Source organism: Phoca vitulina, unplaced genomic scaffold (genome assembly GCF_004348235.1).
Source record: "Phoca vitulina isolate PV1807 unplaced genomic scaffold, GSC_HSeal_1.0 scaffold25, whole genome shotgun sequence".
NCBI lineage: Eukaryota > Metazoa > Chordata > Mammalia > Carnivora > Phocidae > Phoca > Phoca vitulina.
The window spans coordinates 8,754,922-8,771,512 of record NW_022589728.1 but is presented as its reverse complement, the minus strand read 5'-3'; the positions used below and the strand labels follow the sequence as shown (position 1 = coordinate 8,771,512).

Genomic DNA, 16,591 nt, shown 5'->3' with positions numbered 1-16,591 from the left:
AGATTTTATTTATTTATTTGACAGAGACACACGGCAAGAGAAGGAACACAAGCAGGGAGAGTGGGAGAGGGAGAAGCAGGCTTCCTGCTGAGCAAGGAGCCCGATGCGGGGCTCGATCCCAGGACCCTGGGATCATGATCCGAACATAAGGCAGCTGTCCACTGACTGAGCCACCCAGGCGCCCTGCATGTCCACTTCTAATCCAGTTGTTGTGACAGGGCAGATGTAACTATACTGATTTGCTTTGGTTACTCTCGGCCCACCCTTAGATGGCTGGGGGCCATCTACCCAAATCCCATGACAGGGAAATTCAGGATCCTTTTGGAATGACTGGTAGGTTGGTAACCATTAATAATATCCTCTATGATAGTGCATGGGTTATTAACACCAAACGATGTGTATTATACTTCATAGGGCAACTTAGTGAATATTAAGTCAGAGCTTAAAATACCCCAAGTCCAACTGGCTCTGTTTTGATTCAAGTGCTGACTTGAGAGGCTTGCCCCCTGACTATGATGTGACACTGATAGTTGAGTGTTGGATCTGGTTATAAAAGATCCGGGTTGTGGCTCTAGCCCTTAATAACAAATTTGTTCTTAGAACCATGCCATTGGCCCTGAGCTTTAGAGGCACCATATATCATCGACACCAAAAGGCACACAGTATGGGGACCTCCACCGATACTCTTGGCCTGGGTCCTGCAAATGGTAGGTGGGGCAGGCCACAGATTCATCGAAACTCTCTCAATCTCTGCTCCTGTGTAAGACAGGGATGATCACGGCTGCCACACATCATCCCGTGGTGTCAGGCAGACCAACTGAGATAGCAGCTATCTGGAGGTACATGCTGAACTACGAAAGTATTACACACACATATGAATTGCTACAACATACAGTTGTTGCTATACTCTCAGGAAGGATATAGTTGCTTTACGGGTTTTGTTTTTTCCAAGTGCCAAATATTTAGTTTTGATTACAGATCTTTTTTTAAATGATTTATGGCTCACTTTTTCAACTGGAGCAGGTTGCTTTCCTCTAGGGTGGGTGAGAGAGAAGCAATTTTTAAAACTTGTCACATTGCAGGCTTCCAAATTCAAAAACTAAAAAAAAATATCTAAGAAAGAAATTTAAAAAGTTTAATGTAAATTTATAACCATTTAAAAAGCAGTAAAGAGTAAAATTTGATCTTTAAAACTCTCCTTTTACATACAAACAGTAAAAAATCTGGCACAGCTAGGCTAGAAAGTAAACTCAAAATTGTTACTTTAATATCAATCACATGGTGATGTGAAAATCTCACTAATTTTTTAAATTGTTTTCATCAATAGAATAAAAAAAGTAAGTTTATCATTCAGATAAATGTGGATGGATATGAATTTTCCAAATATGGTTAAAATGTTTAGGTAAAGACTTCCCTGGACAAATGCATTTGGGTTATATGTCGTGTTTGGTAATGCTGGCTGGGCGTTGCCTTTCTCGTACGCAGAAAGGAGAAGTCAATGGATTTGTGAGCATGAGTAGAGAGAGGAAGTGTTCATAAGAGCTCAGGGCAGAAGTCAGAGATTCAAGAATTGTATGTGCTGTTCTTGATTTTGAAACTAACTGATCACGTGATTGCGGGTCAGTCTCAATTTCTATAAATGGAAAGATTAGATGATGCTATAAATCCTTACCATATACTGGATGGAGTAATTTGTAAGAAGACTTTTTTGCCATCTTCCCACAAAGGTAAAAGGACAATGACAACCTAACTATTTTAGTTGAGGACACAAAAGGCTGTGATTAATACAGGTTTTTTTTTTATATTTTAGCAGAGGTTTTCTGCTCAATGTTTCAACTCAGAGAAGCGGTCCAAAATCTGTCTGAGGATTTTGTGTGAGGGCTCTGCAGGTGAGTAGGGCAGAGAGTCACAGGAACTCAGAGAAGGCACTGGCCCATAGAGTTGGCAAGAAGGCACTATAAGGTAAGGGAGTGATGAGGAAGGCCTGAGCTCAGAGAGCTAGGCTGAGGTGCTTTGAGTCAGATGACTACGGTGTGTTGGGGGAATGTCCTAGCTGACGGAATGGCCTGTGCAAAAGCTGGAACTGAACAGTAGGATCAGGGCTGGATGGTAGGATGAGGGGAGACTGGGTGGTGTGGCTGGGAGACGAGCAGGAGTGGGCTGGCCGTGCTGGCCATGGAAAGGCATTCGAGCTTTATTATGAGGGCAGCATGAGGGAGGGTTCAGGAGTGATACTCAGGGTTTTCTCCTGGATGGAATAGCCATTAAAGAGTTATAAGTTAATCAACGGAGAGGTAGTAGCGAGACCTAAGAAGGGGGCCTCAAAGGACACTATTTTTTGTTAGAAGATATACCTTGGAGATTCTCTTGAGCTGTAAATGCATTTATGTGCTTTCATAGTCTTAATAGTCCCAGTGTAAATAACCATTCATCTTTAGGGAATATTTGGGTTGTTCTCAAATTTTTCCTTCTATGCAATGAACATCTTCATGTATATGTCTTTTTTTTTCCCCCTCTTTCAAGTATTTATTTCCATAGGGCTGATCCTCAGGAGTCAGGTAAGTGACAGAGGGAGTATATTCAGACTAGACTGAGAGCTGAAGATGAAGAGGCCAGGATGGACCAAGACCACTTCTAGAGGTGAAATGGAAAGGGAGAACCGTGAGGCCTATCAATGCATCAGTGTGTAAGGCCCAGTAGGAGCAGCAGAATCCAGGGATAAGCCGTTAGACCCGTGAGACACAAGAAACTGCGTATTTGGAACTAGAGGTACCTGTTGGAACTTAAATTCTCAAGTTGTAGCCACCAGCTGGGGTTGACAGTGAGCGCTAAAGGACTCTGAGCTATCTCGGATTCCATTCCATTGCTTTTGCAAAAGGCACTAATGATGAACAACTACTGAATGAGTGAATTATTTATCATAACAAGCTAGCATGGGATGCTACTTTTAAATTGCTAACTGATGAGATAAACTCTGGTATCTAAAGGTTGTTTTAACTGGGATTGTGAGTTCCCAACGTCTAGCAGTGCATACTTATTTGTTTAATAAATGATTATCAGGGAGAAGTACATTTCTTGTTTGCATACAATTTTTATTTCCTCATGTACATTAATGTTTAGATGCTTTTTTTCTATTTATTTACTAGAAAGGTAATTTCAAGAAATGAATTTGAATAAAGGGAGCATAGGTCTTAAAACTTAGAGTAAAATGCTTCTTCTGTCTCTTGCTGTGGTGCAGGTTGAAAAGGGATTCCCCAGAATGGCCAATTCCCCAGAGTTCTCCTGGAGCCCGAGCTCTTCATCGGCTCCCAGAGAGAGGCTGTCAGGCCTAAAAGAATTAAAGCAAATTCACCCAAGATCCATATTCAGTCTAGGCTCAGAGGCAAGTCACTGTGGCAGTTACAACAAAAACCTTCAGCATGTTATGTTCACTATGTTTAATCTCTGTTATATTATTGTTAATTACTTAAAGGATTAAAATCATGATTATACTTCATTTGGGACAATTAAACTATCATAACCTTAATGTAGGACTTCCTGAGCTCTTATTTGAAATACTGTAAAAGAATCTCCATATTTCTAGTTGGAAGGAGGAAGACCTGTGTACACTATTTCATCCTATGTCATAAAATGCAAATCTGGTCATTTCCCTTTCCAGCTTCAATTACTATGTCGATCAGCTGGGGATGAAATCTGAATTCCTAAGCATTTGAGTTTTAATTACTAGATACCAAAGCCTCCAAATGAAAGTGTTCTTTTTTATTCTCCAGAAATCTAGATCCACACGATCTGAACAGAAGCCACCAGCAACTGGCCCCATGTAGGTACCGAACACAAGAAGTGTACCTGGATGGGGCGCCTGGGTGGCTCAGTCGGTTGTTTCTGCCTTCAGCTCAGGTCATGATCCCAGGGTCCTGGGATCGAGTCCTGCATCGGGCTCCCTGCTCGGCGGGAAGCCTGCTTCTCCCTCTCCCACTCCCCCTGCTTGTGTTCCTGCTCTTGCTATCTCTCTCTCGCTCTGTCAAATAAATAAATAAAATCTTAAAAAAAAAAAAAGAAGTGTAGCTGGTACCAATGAAATGTACCATTAAGTTTAAAATACACACCGGATACCAGAAACTTAGTGAGAAAGTAAAATATCTCATTAATAAGGGTTTATATTATTTACATGTTGAAATGACAATATTTTCAACAGTTAAATATATTATTAATTTCACCTGTTTATTTCTACCTTTAAATGTGGCCACTAGAAAATTTAAAATTACGTTTGTGGCTCATGTGAGCTAGATGATCCCCATTAACACTCTTCACTATTTCCACAGGGCATCTTGCTTAATTACAGAATGCCTTCCCCATTCAAAGCTGGAGAATAAACCCACTCTTCTCTTGCAGAAAGGAGAGTTTTGTCTTACAGAGTCTCCAGGAACTGAGTGTCTCCTAGGGAAAGTAAGGAGTTGCCCACGGGGCTGACACTAACTTGCCTGTCTGGTGCGAGCTCTATCTCCTAAACCTCTCTCAGCTCTGCCTCTGCCTTCAGTCCTCCCTGCCACACACACATTGCTGCTGTGGGTGAGGGCCTCCTCCCTCGACTCCCTTGCCTCTGGCTTCCGGTCAGGCTAATTCCTTAGTCAGAGAGCTCTCTGGAAGCGAGTTCTTCATCTGGAGTCTGTGGCCCCCACAGGGATCAGGGGTAGAACTCAGGCAGTCTGTGAACATGCATGGCAAACATAAAAACAGGCTCCTAGCAGTACCTGTGCTCTGCCACCAATAGACATTTTACATGTTTTCATGTAATATTCTAGTTGTTGCAGCTTTCTTGAAATACCATTTACAGGTCTCACTACTTGGAAACTGCAGTAGCTGGTAGACCCTCCAGCGGATTTTATTTAATGTGTTGATTAAAGATAAGCTACACTGTGTTCAGGATGTCGCGGGTACTCCTTAGCACAGCATAGGGCAGCATGCTTACTCTTCAGCAACTTCACCATGGGTTTGACATTTATTGATGCCCAAATAGACTCTGCATGCTTTTGCCTTTGTGCCTTCTAAATGCCGTTTCCATTCTTGGAGCGTCTTGTCCTGATTTGTTAACCTGTGATAACTTACCACGCTGTTCAAAGGGCAGCCTTTTCATGGTGCACAGGGCATCGTGTCACACTTCTCGGCTCCTTGAGGGGACAGTGTGGGTCTTTATCATTTGCCATCCATCCCACTGTTTCTCAGAGTGTGGTATCTAGCATTGTTTTAGGTAGTCAATGGATGAACATTTTTTATCTTAGTATACAAATATTAAAAGGGAGAGTGATTTTTCATTTATGATAGTATTTGAAATTGTTTTTCATATATATTTTAAGTTTAAAAAAATTAGCTGAGTTAAAAAAAAACTAACTCTACACATGGACACAGACATGGCGATGTTATGATGGTAGCAGACAACTACCTGAAGTCTGGGCAGCCCTGGCCTGACTCAAGTCTTGCTTCTGTCTGGTTAGGCTGTGGTCCGGGTGGATGAGGGCTTGGGGAGCGTTTCATGTTTTCTCTTAGACCCTCTGCTATTGTCTCCAGAATTTGCCCAGGCCTACTTCTGAGTAGTAGCTTGAGATAAGACATTAACATTTGGAAAATGAGTGAGCTGTACACACACCAAAAATTTTTTTAAAGATTTTATTTATTTGACAGAGAGACAGAGAGCACACGCAGGGGGTGTGGCAGGCAGAGGCAGAGGGAGAAGCAGGCTCCGCGCTGAGCAGGGGGCCCAGTGCAGGGCTCTATCCCAGGACCTGGGATCATGACCTGAGCTGAAGGCAGACACTTAACTCGCTGAGCCACCCAGGCGCTCCACACACAAAAATTTTTTATGCCAGTTTTTCAATCTTTTTATGACAGAAATTATAAAAAAAGTTAAACAAAGCAAGTAGATACCATAAGATAATGTACTAACTTTATATCAATAAGCCAAAATCTAAGTGAACAGATATTTCCTAGGAAATTATAAGTTATTAAAAAAAACTTATGAAAGAATTAAAAAAACTGAAAAGAGGATTTAAAAAAATGCTACAGTGAAAATCTTTCTTGAAAAAGTATCAGGCCCAGTTTTCCTGGAGTTCTAACCAAGGGTTCAATGAACCAATAATGCTAATGTTATTTAGGATTCAGAAGAAAATGGAAGCATTTCCAAAGCATTCTGCCAGAATAGTCTAACTCTGATACCAAAACCAGGTAAGGTGCACAAAAAACAAACATAAACAGAGTAAGCTTACCAAGTGAAATCCAGTAGTGACTAAAATAATACATTATAATAAAGTAGGATTTAGTGATAAATGCCCATATGGTTGAATAATTTGAAATTTTAAGAGCAATTTAGTACGTTATTAGATTAAATAAGGACAAAAAAACCTCTAGGATAAAGTACTATCTCTAATTTTAAAAGCAAGCTCTAATATTTAATAGAAATGCTTCTAACTTTTCATTGCAAAATAAAAAGCAAGGAGTAAGTGACATTAGCATAACATTCCTGGCAGTTCTAACCAATATAATAGGAGAAGAATAAGAATTAAAAGGCATACATTCTGTCAAAGAGAAAAACTTTTACGTGGATGTCATGACTGCTGATTTAGAAAATCAAAGTAAATCAGTTAATAATAGAACTATTAAAAAGAGTTCAGTGAGGTGACTGGATGTAAGAAAGTAAAAGCATTGTTACATGCAAACAATACAGCCAGTAGGAAATAGTAACAACAAAAAGATCCCCATTCAAAATCAAACAGTAAGTGTGAAATACCAAGCAATAGACTTGGCAAAAAAAAAAAAAAAAAAAAAAAAAAAAATGCAAGATTTATACAACTAAAATAATGAAGGCTTTACAGAAAGACACAGAAGATCAGAAAGGGACATACCTTTTAAGTCTTTGGATAGAAAGATTCAATGCTGTGATGACATCATTCTTCCTCAACTGAAAATTTAAAATCCTAAAGGAGATTTTAAAAATAGAACTGACAAATTCAAGCTCACCTGAAAAAGTAAAAAATGCTCAGGAAGAGCCAAGAAAAATCTGAAAGACTAATGATGGGGGTATTTGCAACTATTAACATGTACAATGAAAACTACAGTAATCAAAACATATGGCACAGGAATGGACAAGTGATTGATGGAACAAAAAGAATTCCAGACACAGAATTACACACACACACACACACACACACACAGGAATGGACAAGTGATTGATGGAACAAAAAGAATTCCAGACACAGAATTACACACACACACACACACACACACACGATTTCAAATTAATGGACAGGAAAGAATTCCAGACGCAGAATTACACACACACACACACACACGATTTCAAATTAATGGAGAAAGTTTAGTTCATTTACTAGAAAATGGTGAAAAAATTAGATGCCTAACAACACATGCATTTGAATAATAATTATATATATGAAAAACTGCTCTTCCCTCACTAGTAATCAGGACATGCCAATTAAGATAACTTTGTTGTTTGTTGATTAATTTGGTAACAATAAGAAGTGAAAACATGCCATGTTTTTGAGAGTCTGGGGAAAAGTGGCCCCTTTTATGCAGTTAGTGAGAACATATAGTTTTCTAGGGCAACATGACAACTTGACTAAATATAAAGATAAGCATGACTTTTAACCTAAAAATTTCACTTCTAGGATCCTACCCTACTTAGAAATATACCCTGCAGTATCATCTGCAGTTGCAAAAACTGGCAACAATTTAAATGTTCATAGTGGGGTAATGGTTAAAGAAATTCTCAGATCTGCACTATGTGACGGATAAAAATGATAGTGCAAACGTGTATGTATTCATGTGGAAAAATTTGTAAGGCATATTAAATGAAAAACAAAGTCAGGTGTCAAAATCATATAATCCCATGCCATCCCATCCCACTGTGTGTGTGTTTATTAGTTAGGGAAATGTCTTGAAGCACACATATCGAGGTGCTGGCGATGGTGGACTTTGGGAAGTGGAATGGAAATGTGGGAGAGGAGGTGGAGAGGAAGTGCCCCAGACAGAAGGTGAGGGTTGGGGTGTCACTTTTTGCATTGTTCACTGTGTTGAAATTGACAATTCATATTCATTTTTTACAAAAATGTCTTTTAAGAAGTTTTGCAATTTAACAAAAGAAAAGAGTTGGATTAGAACAAGGGCTGCTCACTTCCTCACTTCTGTCTTATCTGAAGCAGCTCCAGCAGCTTTACTTTTTATCCATTTTACGTATTTGGCTTTTTGGTAAGATTTTATTTGAACACAGGAGCTGCACAATCAAGTTCTTTTAAGCACTAATAATCCATGAACAAGTCTACAAATGTTATATCTCTGTGTGATTCGTGGAGAGAAATATTTTAATCTTGGTTAGGTTTCCTTTTCTACTCATATAAGGTTATGTACGCTCAGAAAGATAAACTAGTTTTAATATTAACAATATATAAATAAGAAAAGGTATTGTGGAAAAAAAGGTATGCATGAAAGGTTAAGAGACACAAACTAAAAAACAAGTGGTGATTTTGGAAATGTTTTTACTCCTCCACTTCCTACCTCAGTGGCTAAGTCAAGTCATGTTCTAGTTCTAGAGGCCACGTGTTTATGACCAATGCTGCCATTAATTTAAAAATGATGACCAATTTATGATACATAGACCAATGTTCCATGATGACGGAGTATAAAAACAAAGAACCCTGACAGACTTTGATGTTGCAAATCAATAAAAAATAAACCCTTCATGACTGGCTCTATTGCTTCTATAGTGCAGGACAATCAGGCACACATTGTAAAGTTTCAAGAGACAGAAGTTAGCACTGCTTCTCCATTCTCCAACAAAGTTGTTTTTATGTAAGTTATTCTTTCCAGTACTTACTGGAAATTCCCCCAATTTATTTCAATTCCCCCAGCTCCATCCCAGCCCAAACCATGTTTTGTTTAATGTTTAACATGCTCACATTATGAAAAGATAAAGGTCCCAGATCCCTGATAGCCAGAGTCCTGTGTCCCTGTCTTTTTATCTACTTGTAAAATTAACTGAACACACATAATTTTAGATGAATAATTAAGCAACACACATTCTTCCTTTCATTGTCATTTTAATAGAAAAAGAATATAAATCCCAATGTTACAAAATATATTTCATATTGTTTTTGTAATTGAAATTAAAAAAAAAAACCCACCAACTTTATAAAATAAAAGGATGTAAGCAAATTCCAAATGGAGCAAAGACATAAAAACAGTAAAATTCTAGAAAAAAGCTTGAACAAATGTATGTGTATTCTGGGAATGGAAAAGATCTTTCAAAAAACCATAAACCCAGAAGCAACAGAGAAAAAGACTGATTGATAAGTCTGACTACATAAAAACTTAAAAACTTATTTATGGCAAATAAAAAAAAAGTCACAAAACAAGCAAAGGCCAATAACAAACTGGAAAAATGTATTTGCAACATCTACTGAAGCCAAAGGGCTCTTTAATTTATGAAGAATTCATGCATATTAATAAGAAAAAGGTAGTAATCCAAAAGAAAAATTGATGAAAGATAGGACAGTCAGTTTAAAAGGGGAAAACTATTGTAAGACCAATATATATGAAAATATGCTCAAATCTCATTCATACTTGAGGAATACAAACAGTAAGATACCATTTTTCTGACACGTGAGATAACAAAATTAAAATGCCTGATGATGCCCACAATAGTTGGTAGTTGCGAAAACTGAAAACAGCCGAAGTGTCCATCAGCAGGGGACTGGTTAAATTAATTATAGTGTATGGAATACAAGATAGCCATGAAAAGGTATGAGGTAGATCTCTGTGTATGTAAGGACAAGGAAAGGTCTTCAAGATATATTTGTAAAATGTACATAGTTTAAAAAAAGATTAAGTAAAAAAAAGGAAGGAGTATTGAACAGTGCATGAATGAGAGGGAAAAAAGTATATTAAAGTATACTGCAATTCCTTTTCTGTCTTCTAAAGGAATTATAAAATACTGTTGGCTGTAGTTATCTTTAGGTAAATGAATAAACAGTAGGGCCGGGGGTGGGAGAGTTTTACTTTTTATTTTGTACCCTTCTGTACTGTTTTATGTTTCTACCCTTAAGGGTTTAACATTATTTCAGCAGGGGTCAAATGGGCAGATAGACTATGGCTCATTGATTGTTTTCTTTTATCTCTATGTTAGAAAAAACACAGTAATTGTTTTCTACACACACTTACACACAAAGATGTTAAACCAAAGCATATGCAATTATAAAAAAAACCCAAAAACGCACACATACACATATACACATCGCCTGACAGTAAGCACAGGGGAAAACCTACCTTTTCCATTTCAGTTACTTACTATCCTAATGTATAATGTACAGAGTTAATATTATCCAAAGATGTCGAAGTACTTCATTAATATTCCTTAATCTACTTAATGTAAGTTTCCATTTCATATGGTGATATAAGATCGTGGGTACAAAATATTAGTGAATATAGAAAGAAATCCCAAGGGTCTCATCTGAATAATGTTCTGACCACACATGAACTTTGTCCTTGTACCACCTCACAGTTATGATTCAGAGGCTGATCTTCGAATCAGGTCCCCAAAATAAGCAGTGATTGTCTTCAATTTATTATTAAGAAAGTTTTGTTCAATTTCCACTTGCCCTCCAGGCCCAGCTAAGGACGCCACCTAAAAAAAGGAATGGAAGAAAGTCACACATAACATAAACATGATTTCAAAATAAGTATTTTATTTATATGCCTTATCAAATAATAAGACTCTGGCTTTTCATTTAAGTTTTTCAAAATAATGAGGCATCTCAAATGTTCACTGTTACTTTCTAGGCAGGCAAGCAAATATTTATGCAGTATTTGGTGGCGGAAATACTTGTTTCCAATAATATGGGTAAGACCATTGTACTATGTTATTTGTACAGGGCCTAATCTCCCCAATGCCAGAAGCTAAAGAACTCAGAGGAAGAGAAAATGAACATATTCTTCCCAAATATCAAGAGTAGGATGCTTTACCAACTGAGCCACCCAGGGGCCCCAAGACATGTAGTTTCTGTAATTCATTCTGTGATCATAATTGGCAAAACTGTTTATTTTGTGAAGAGAGGTGCTGTTGGTTTAATTTGGTTTGGAGGTTGAGAAATCTAATCTCAGTCGTATTACACAGGCCACACCAGCATCTGGCTGAAGGGAAGATTTATTGTGCATCACCAATGAGTATGCTTTAAAAAAGCATTTCAACTTCCTCTTAGAAAAAGTCACAGATACAGAAATAGGGAAGAAACCACAGGTCATTCTAAAAGAAGCGGTCCCACTAAACCAGTAGCAATGTCAATGTCAATATCAACCCCCATCTCCAAGAGGGACACAAAGCGATGGCTGTGTTTTCATCAGTAGGAATAGCTGACAACTGGAGTCAAACACAGTATCTGTCATAATGATAAAAAGCACACGTGTATCCACTATTCACTAATAAGCAATATATTAAAGTAAAATTTTAGAAATTAAAAGTATTCAACTAGTCTCAGAGTGGCAATTATAGGAATAATTGTTTTATTTTCTATTTTGGTACCTTTATGCCAGCTTGGTTTTTTTTTCCTTTTTTTAAGTAGCTCTACACCCAATGTAGGGCTTGAACTCACGACCCCGAGACCAAGAGTCACGCTCCACCGCCTGAGCCAGCCAGGTGCCCCTGCCAGTCTGATTTTTCATAAGGAAGGGTAAAATGAAAAATTTTGTCTTTACCAATAAAAGGCATTCTGACTGGTACATCTACAATATAATTATTTCACAGTAATTTTTCTAGGAGTTAGATATAACTCAGGTGAAGTATTTCCCCTGTTCCTTTAAATAGTGATTTACTTAGAGGAAGCGACATTGGCAGCAAAAGCTGAAGTTTTCTCTGGGGGAACAGTGTTGGTTGGGGAGGAGAGAGGAGGAGTGGGGAGGAGAGAAGAGGGCAGATTAAGAGAACCAAGCAGAGCTGAAACCATAGCAAAAATCTGTTAGGATAGGTCTAGCAGAAAACCAAAAGCAAAGTCAGAGGCAAACTTTAATACCAGTTCAACCATCAATTTAGAAAGATCTGAAAAATAGGAATACTACCTATTTCCCTCAATAGTGTATTTTGTGAGCCATAAAGAGAATAATTTTAAAAAAATCTCTGAGAAGGTGGGGTACTTTCTTTTCCCTTTCTCCCACCTTTTAGAGGGTTGCCTGGACTTGGGTGCTTTGGATAAAGGAGTGGAGATGTCCTCCTCAATGTGTGGGGGTTTTTCCAGGTCTGTTGCAAAATAGTTAATGAATTATTATTTTATTCAACAACTATTTACTGAGCGCTTAGAGGTTTTTGTCCCAGGCAGTGGAGTGCAGCAAAAACAAAATAATCTCTGCCTTCATGAAGGCTGGGAGAGTCAGATGACAGACAAATAAAACATGTGTGCACCATTCCTGATATTGGAGGAAAAGGTGAATCTATGTCAAAATACAATGAGAAAACTTGTTTCTATTCAGTGTTTAGAGAGAAAATTAAAAAAAAAAACACAATATGTTACTTTCACATGTTCTAATTAAAAACAATTTCTAACTTTAGCCTTTTTGTACTTTTAAAGGTTAGCATTATGGAGTTGAAAAGACTATAAGGTTATGTAGTTCAAATCAGTAATGCTTTGCTTCAATCAAATGGCCAAATTAAGGCCATTAACTTCCAACTGTCTTTATTTTTCACTAGCAGGTTTAACTGGCAAAATGTTATTTGATTCCTTCCCCTTTCTTAAAGTTTAATAAATTGAGAGAGAGGAGGAGGAAAAGAGGGGGTGAGACAGAGGGGAAGGAGAGAAAAACATAGGTAGATAAATAGATAAAGGTTAACAACGGCTCTGGATTACACGCTATGTTTTTGGCATATTACCCAAGTATACTAACAAGATTTACCAAAAGAAATCCCAATTATTTTGGATTGGCACTAGAACTAAGGCTGGAACTCTCATCAACTAGATTTTATAATAGTTGTTCCTTGGGGACTGGGAAAGGAAAAACGGGTAACTATTATTTTTACTAAAAGGGATAACTTTAGTAAAAATGAAAGGCATTGAAGATTTAAGAGCCAACTAAACATTCAAAAGTGCATTTCTTTCTTTCTTTTTAAAAGTAAACTCTACACCCAACATGGGATTTGAACTCACGACCGACCCTGAGATCAAGAGTCGCACGCTCTACTGACTGAGAGCCAGCCAGGCACCCCTGCATTTTTTTCAAAAGCAAACTGATTTGAAGTAAAAATGTATGGCACCTGAATGAGAGACAATAACTACCAAACTGGATCCTAATGGAAAAACATATAATCAATATCAAGGACAGGAACACTTTATTGTAAGAAAGATACAGAAAAATTAGAGCACTGAAAAACAGTGCTATTACTACATTGGAGAAGTGGTTATATCGCAATATGCAAAAACTTGCCTAGACACAAATTACATCAGGTGAAAATGAAGAGTATTTTTTATGGGGTCTATGGATTTCTGCCAATTAGGGACTGGAGTAGCAAGCACCTGAACGATTATTGGCTGTGATTAGAAACCGAGTGTCCAACAGGCAAGTACCTTATCTATAGTTCCTTTCGCCTTCATGTTCCTTTTCTGACATCCAACTAATAATTACACACAAGTCAAAGTAAGCTGGATAAAATATTTCTGATGAACAGGTTCTCCGGGAGATAAAAGGATATATTTTTTATCAGTAGAAAACCAGGCAACGCTCAAAACTTATACTCACTAAGATTAGTTCTTTTATCTGCACATGGTAAACAGAAATGAGATTTTTATGCGTAAGTGAATGAATCTTGGGTGCCTGGGTGGCTCAGTCGTTAAGCATCTGCCTTCGGCTCAGGTCGTGATCCCAGGGTCCTGGGATCCAGCCCCGCATCGGGCTCCCTGCTGAGCGGGAAGCCTGCTTCTCCCTCTCCCACTCCCCCTGCTTGTGTTCCCTCTCTCGCTGTCTCTCTCTGTCAAATAAATAAATAAAATCTTTAAAAAAATTTTTTTTAAGTGAATGAATCTTGTTTTTTTTGCTAATAGTTTTTCAGATAATTTGAATGCTACCTCAGGCTCTCAGGTATCATTTCCTGTTTCCTTTTTTCCAAATATTTACTTGTTGATTAAAAGAAGTATGATTTTTAAAAGCCACCATTATCAACAGGATGGCAGTGGGGATATGTCAAAAAAAATTCTCCTGGGCATTAAAAGTTTACCTGCATTAGTCTCTTAGGAGAAGGCTACCAAAAATCAGTTCACTAAGCTTTACTTCTTACCTGTTCTCAGAGCTGGAATCTGGAAACTGGAAACATGAAGACTGTTCTTAAATTTAACTAGTTACATAAAGCACAACAGACTGGAGAATCAGGAAGTCTCCAGCTGTTAGCACAGGACTTGTTCGTAGCACTATGTGTGGTATCCTTCTATTTATCTACATCATTTACTGAAAAAATTTACCCAAAGGGACGAAGGAAATATAAGCTTATGTTCAGAAGCATTTGTGCCTTTCCAATTCCACTTACGAGGCCAGGTGCACAGCCCCTGTGGAGAATGAGAATATACAGAGTACAAGAACGAACACTGCACTATTGTCCAACAGCAAACTTCACAAGGGAAAAGCCAGCTAATAAACGTGAGAAGCTGGTCAACTATGTCCTTAACTGCAACGCATGTACTAAGCAGTAGGTTTCGCTAGGAACAGAGGTGGACTGCGAACCTGGGTACCAGTTACTAGGCAAGATAAGAGAATACCTGTGGCAGACAAAGCTCAGCAGCAAGTGCCTTCTAGTTTGTGGTGAATTTTTAGCTTTCTTTTGCTTTTCTCACCAATCAAGAATGGAACAGAACTGATTCAACAGAAATTCCTCATAATTCCTTTTGCTTCTCTTGTCACCTCAACTTCTATTCACTGCTCCCAATTTCAGGGTAGGCTAACTCAGTGATAAGAGATGGATCTGTTCCTTTTGGTAATGAATCCCTTATCAGTGGGAGACAGTAAGCCACTGCCATTGTGAAAGAGAATGACCAGGCATATCACTGAACTCCCCTTTTCACTCTTCTGTAACTTTAGGCTGGTTTATAACCTGACTTGTCTACTCTAGCTGCTGTGATAATCCAATGAAATGTGCTGGGAGGCCCCAAACTCTTAAGTATGCCATTCAGACAAGAAACATTTATTAAACATTTATAATTAAAAATTATTTGTCTTGTATACAAATGCAGGGTACTGGTCCTTTGTAGGATGAATGCACTTTTGAGTGTTCGGAGTCTGGTTATTTTCAGGTTCAACAGTTTTAGAGTTTACTATTCCTACATGTACCAGAAGTCCAATCCAGTTCTTGGTCCTCCTGCTATTCTCTCCTTCTTCTGGTATCTACACCTGGACTAAGGGTCCTCCACTTTTGGGATGACTTTGTCGTACTTACCATGTGGACAGTTTTGGCTATCTGATAGTGCTGCCCTTAGACCAGATTTCTACTATGGAAATTTCATTTAGAAGAATTTGACACAAATTTCTTATCACTCTTAATATTTAGAAACCAGTAAGCCTGGAATAAATTTTTCATTTATTAAATAACTAGATACTATAATAGCTTATAATTAATATTTGCAAAGAAATTAGTGGTAAATTTTTCTTGTACTCAGCTAAAAACAAATGCTAATGAACTGAATTTAATTATATTTAAAATATTTTTCCAAATAACAATATTTCCTAATAGTTTCCATATTGATAAATAGCTTTAATTATTCAATTGCATAGTTGTATTCTTCTATGTGGTTTTGGAAATGTTACCTATAAACAAGTCCTCCTTTCCTTCCCTTCTCCTTCCCTGCCTGGCTACCTACCTAATGAAATAAGTTATGAGAAGTGTGATGACTGCTCTAATTAGGGGAACCTGCCCCTTCCCAGATATGATGTACTGGTTTCAGTGGGAACTTCAAGAACTCTGCCCACCAGAAAGAGAAGCCCTCTTGATTAAATCTCACAATTTCTATACTTAAGGATACAACTTAAACAATTGCAGGTTAAGTTTTACCTGGTATTAGGTCAATTTGCAAGTATTTTCCTGTTTTATCAGGAAATAAAATAGGTGGGGCTTGGCCTACTTGTTACTATGATGTCTGTGTGGGGTAAGTCACAGAAGGTGGAGCATGTCTACCAGCCAAGTGCCAGGAGTTAAACAATATAGGGCCACCTCCCAGTTCACTTTTCAACACAGTTCTTAGGGATGTTGCTCAGTGTTGCCCTGCTTTCTATACTGGTTTAAACAAATTACAAAGGAAAGAGCTTTAAGTTAATTTGACCTGAAAAGCATAAATGCTATCACTTTTCTGACTCCAAATATTTCAAGAGAGAAGGATAAGGAGGTGCTGGGTCACACCAAGCCCCAGCCACTCCTCCCTGCATTCCAGTATCTGCCTAGGAGACAGGGCTCCTTCTGGTTTGAGCTTCCGCCTACAGGGACGTCATACAAACATTCTACTCTGCTCAGAGACCTCTATCCATACTGTGTATGTTTACTTTTTAAAACAGAAGTTTTCCATATTTG

At 38.1% G+C, this 16,591-nt stretch overlaps 1 protein-coding gene across 5 annotated transcripts in view; it reads right to left on the bottom strand.

The window, feature by feature from the left end:
- Positions 1–9,166: 9,166 nt before the first annotated feature.
- TGS1 (trimethylguanosine synthase 1) overlaps positions 9,167–16,591 on the bottom strand; it is a 39,434-nt gene continuing 32,009 nt past the window's right edge. For 4 of the 5 annotated variants that reach the window (XM_032421558.1, XM_032421559.1, XM_032421560.1 and 1 more), the window contains one exon: positions 9,167–10,687. In XM_032421558.1, coding sequence (XP_032277449.1) covers positions 10,565–10,687 — 123 coding nt within the window. In that variant the 3' untranslated portion in view covers positions 9,167–10,564. The remainder of the gene's footprint in view (positions 10,688–16,591) is intronic. The other variant, XM_032421561.1, reaches the window with a different exon arrangement.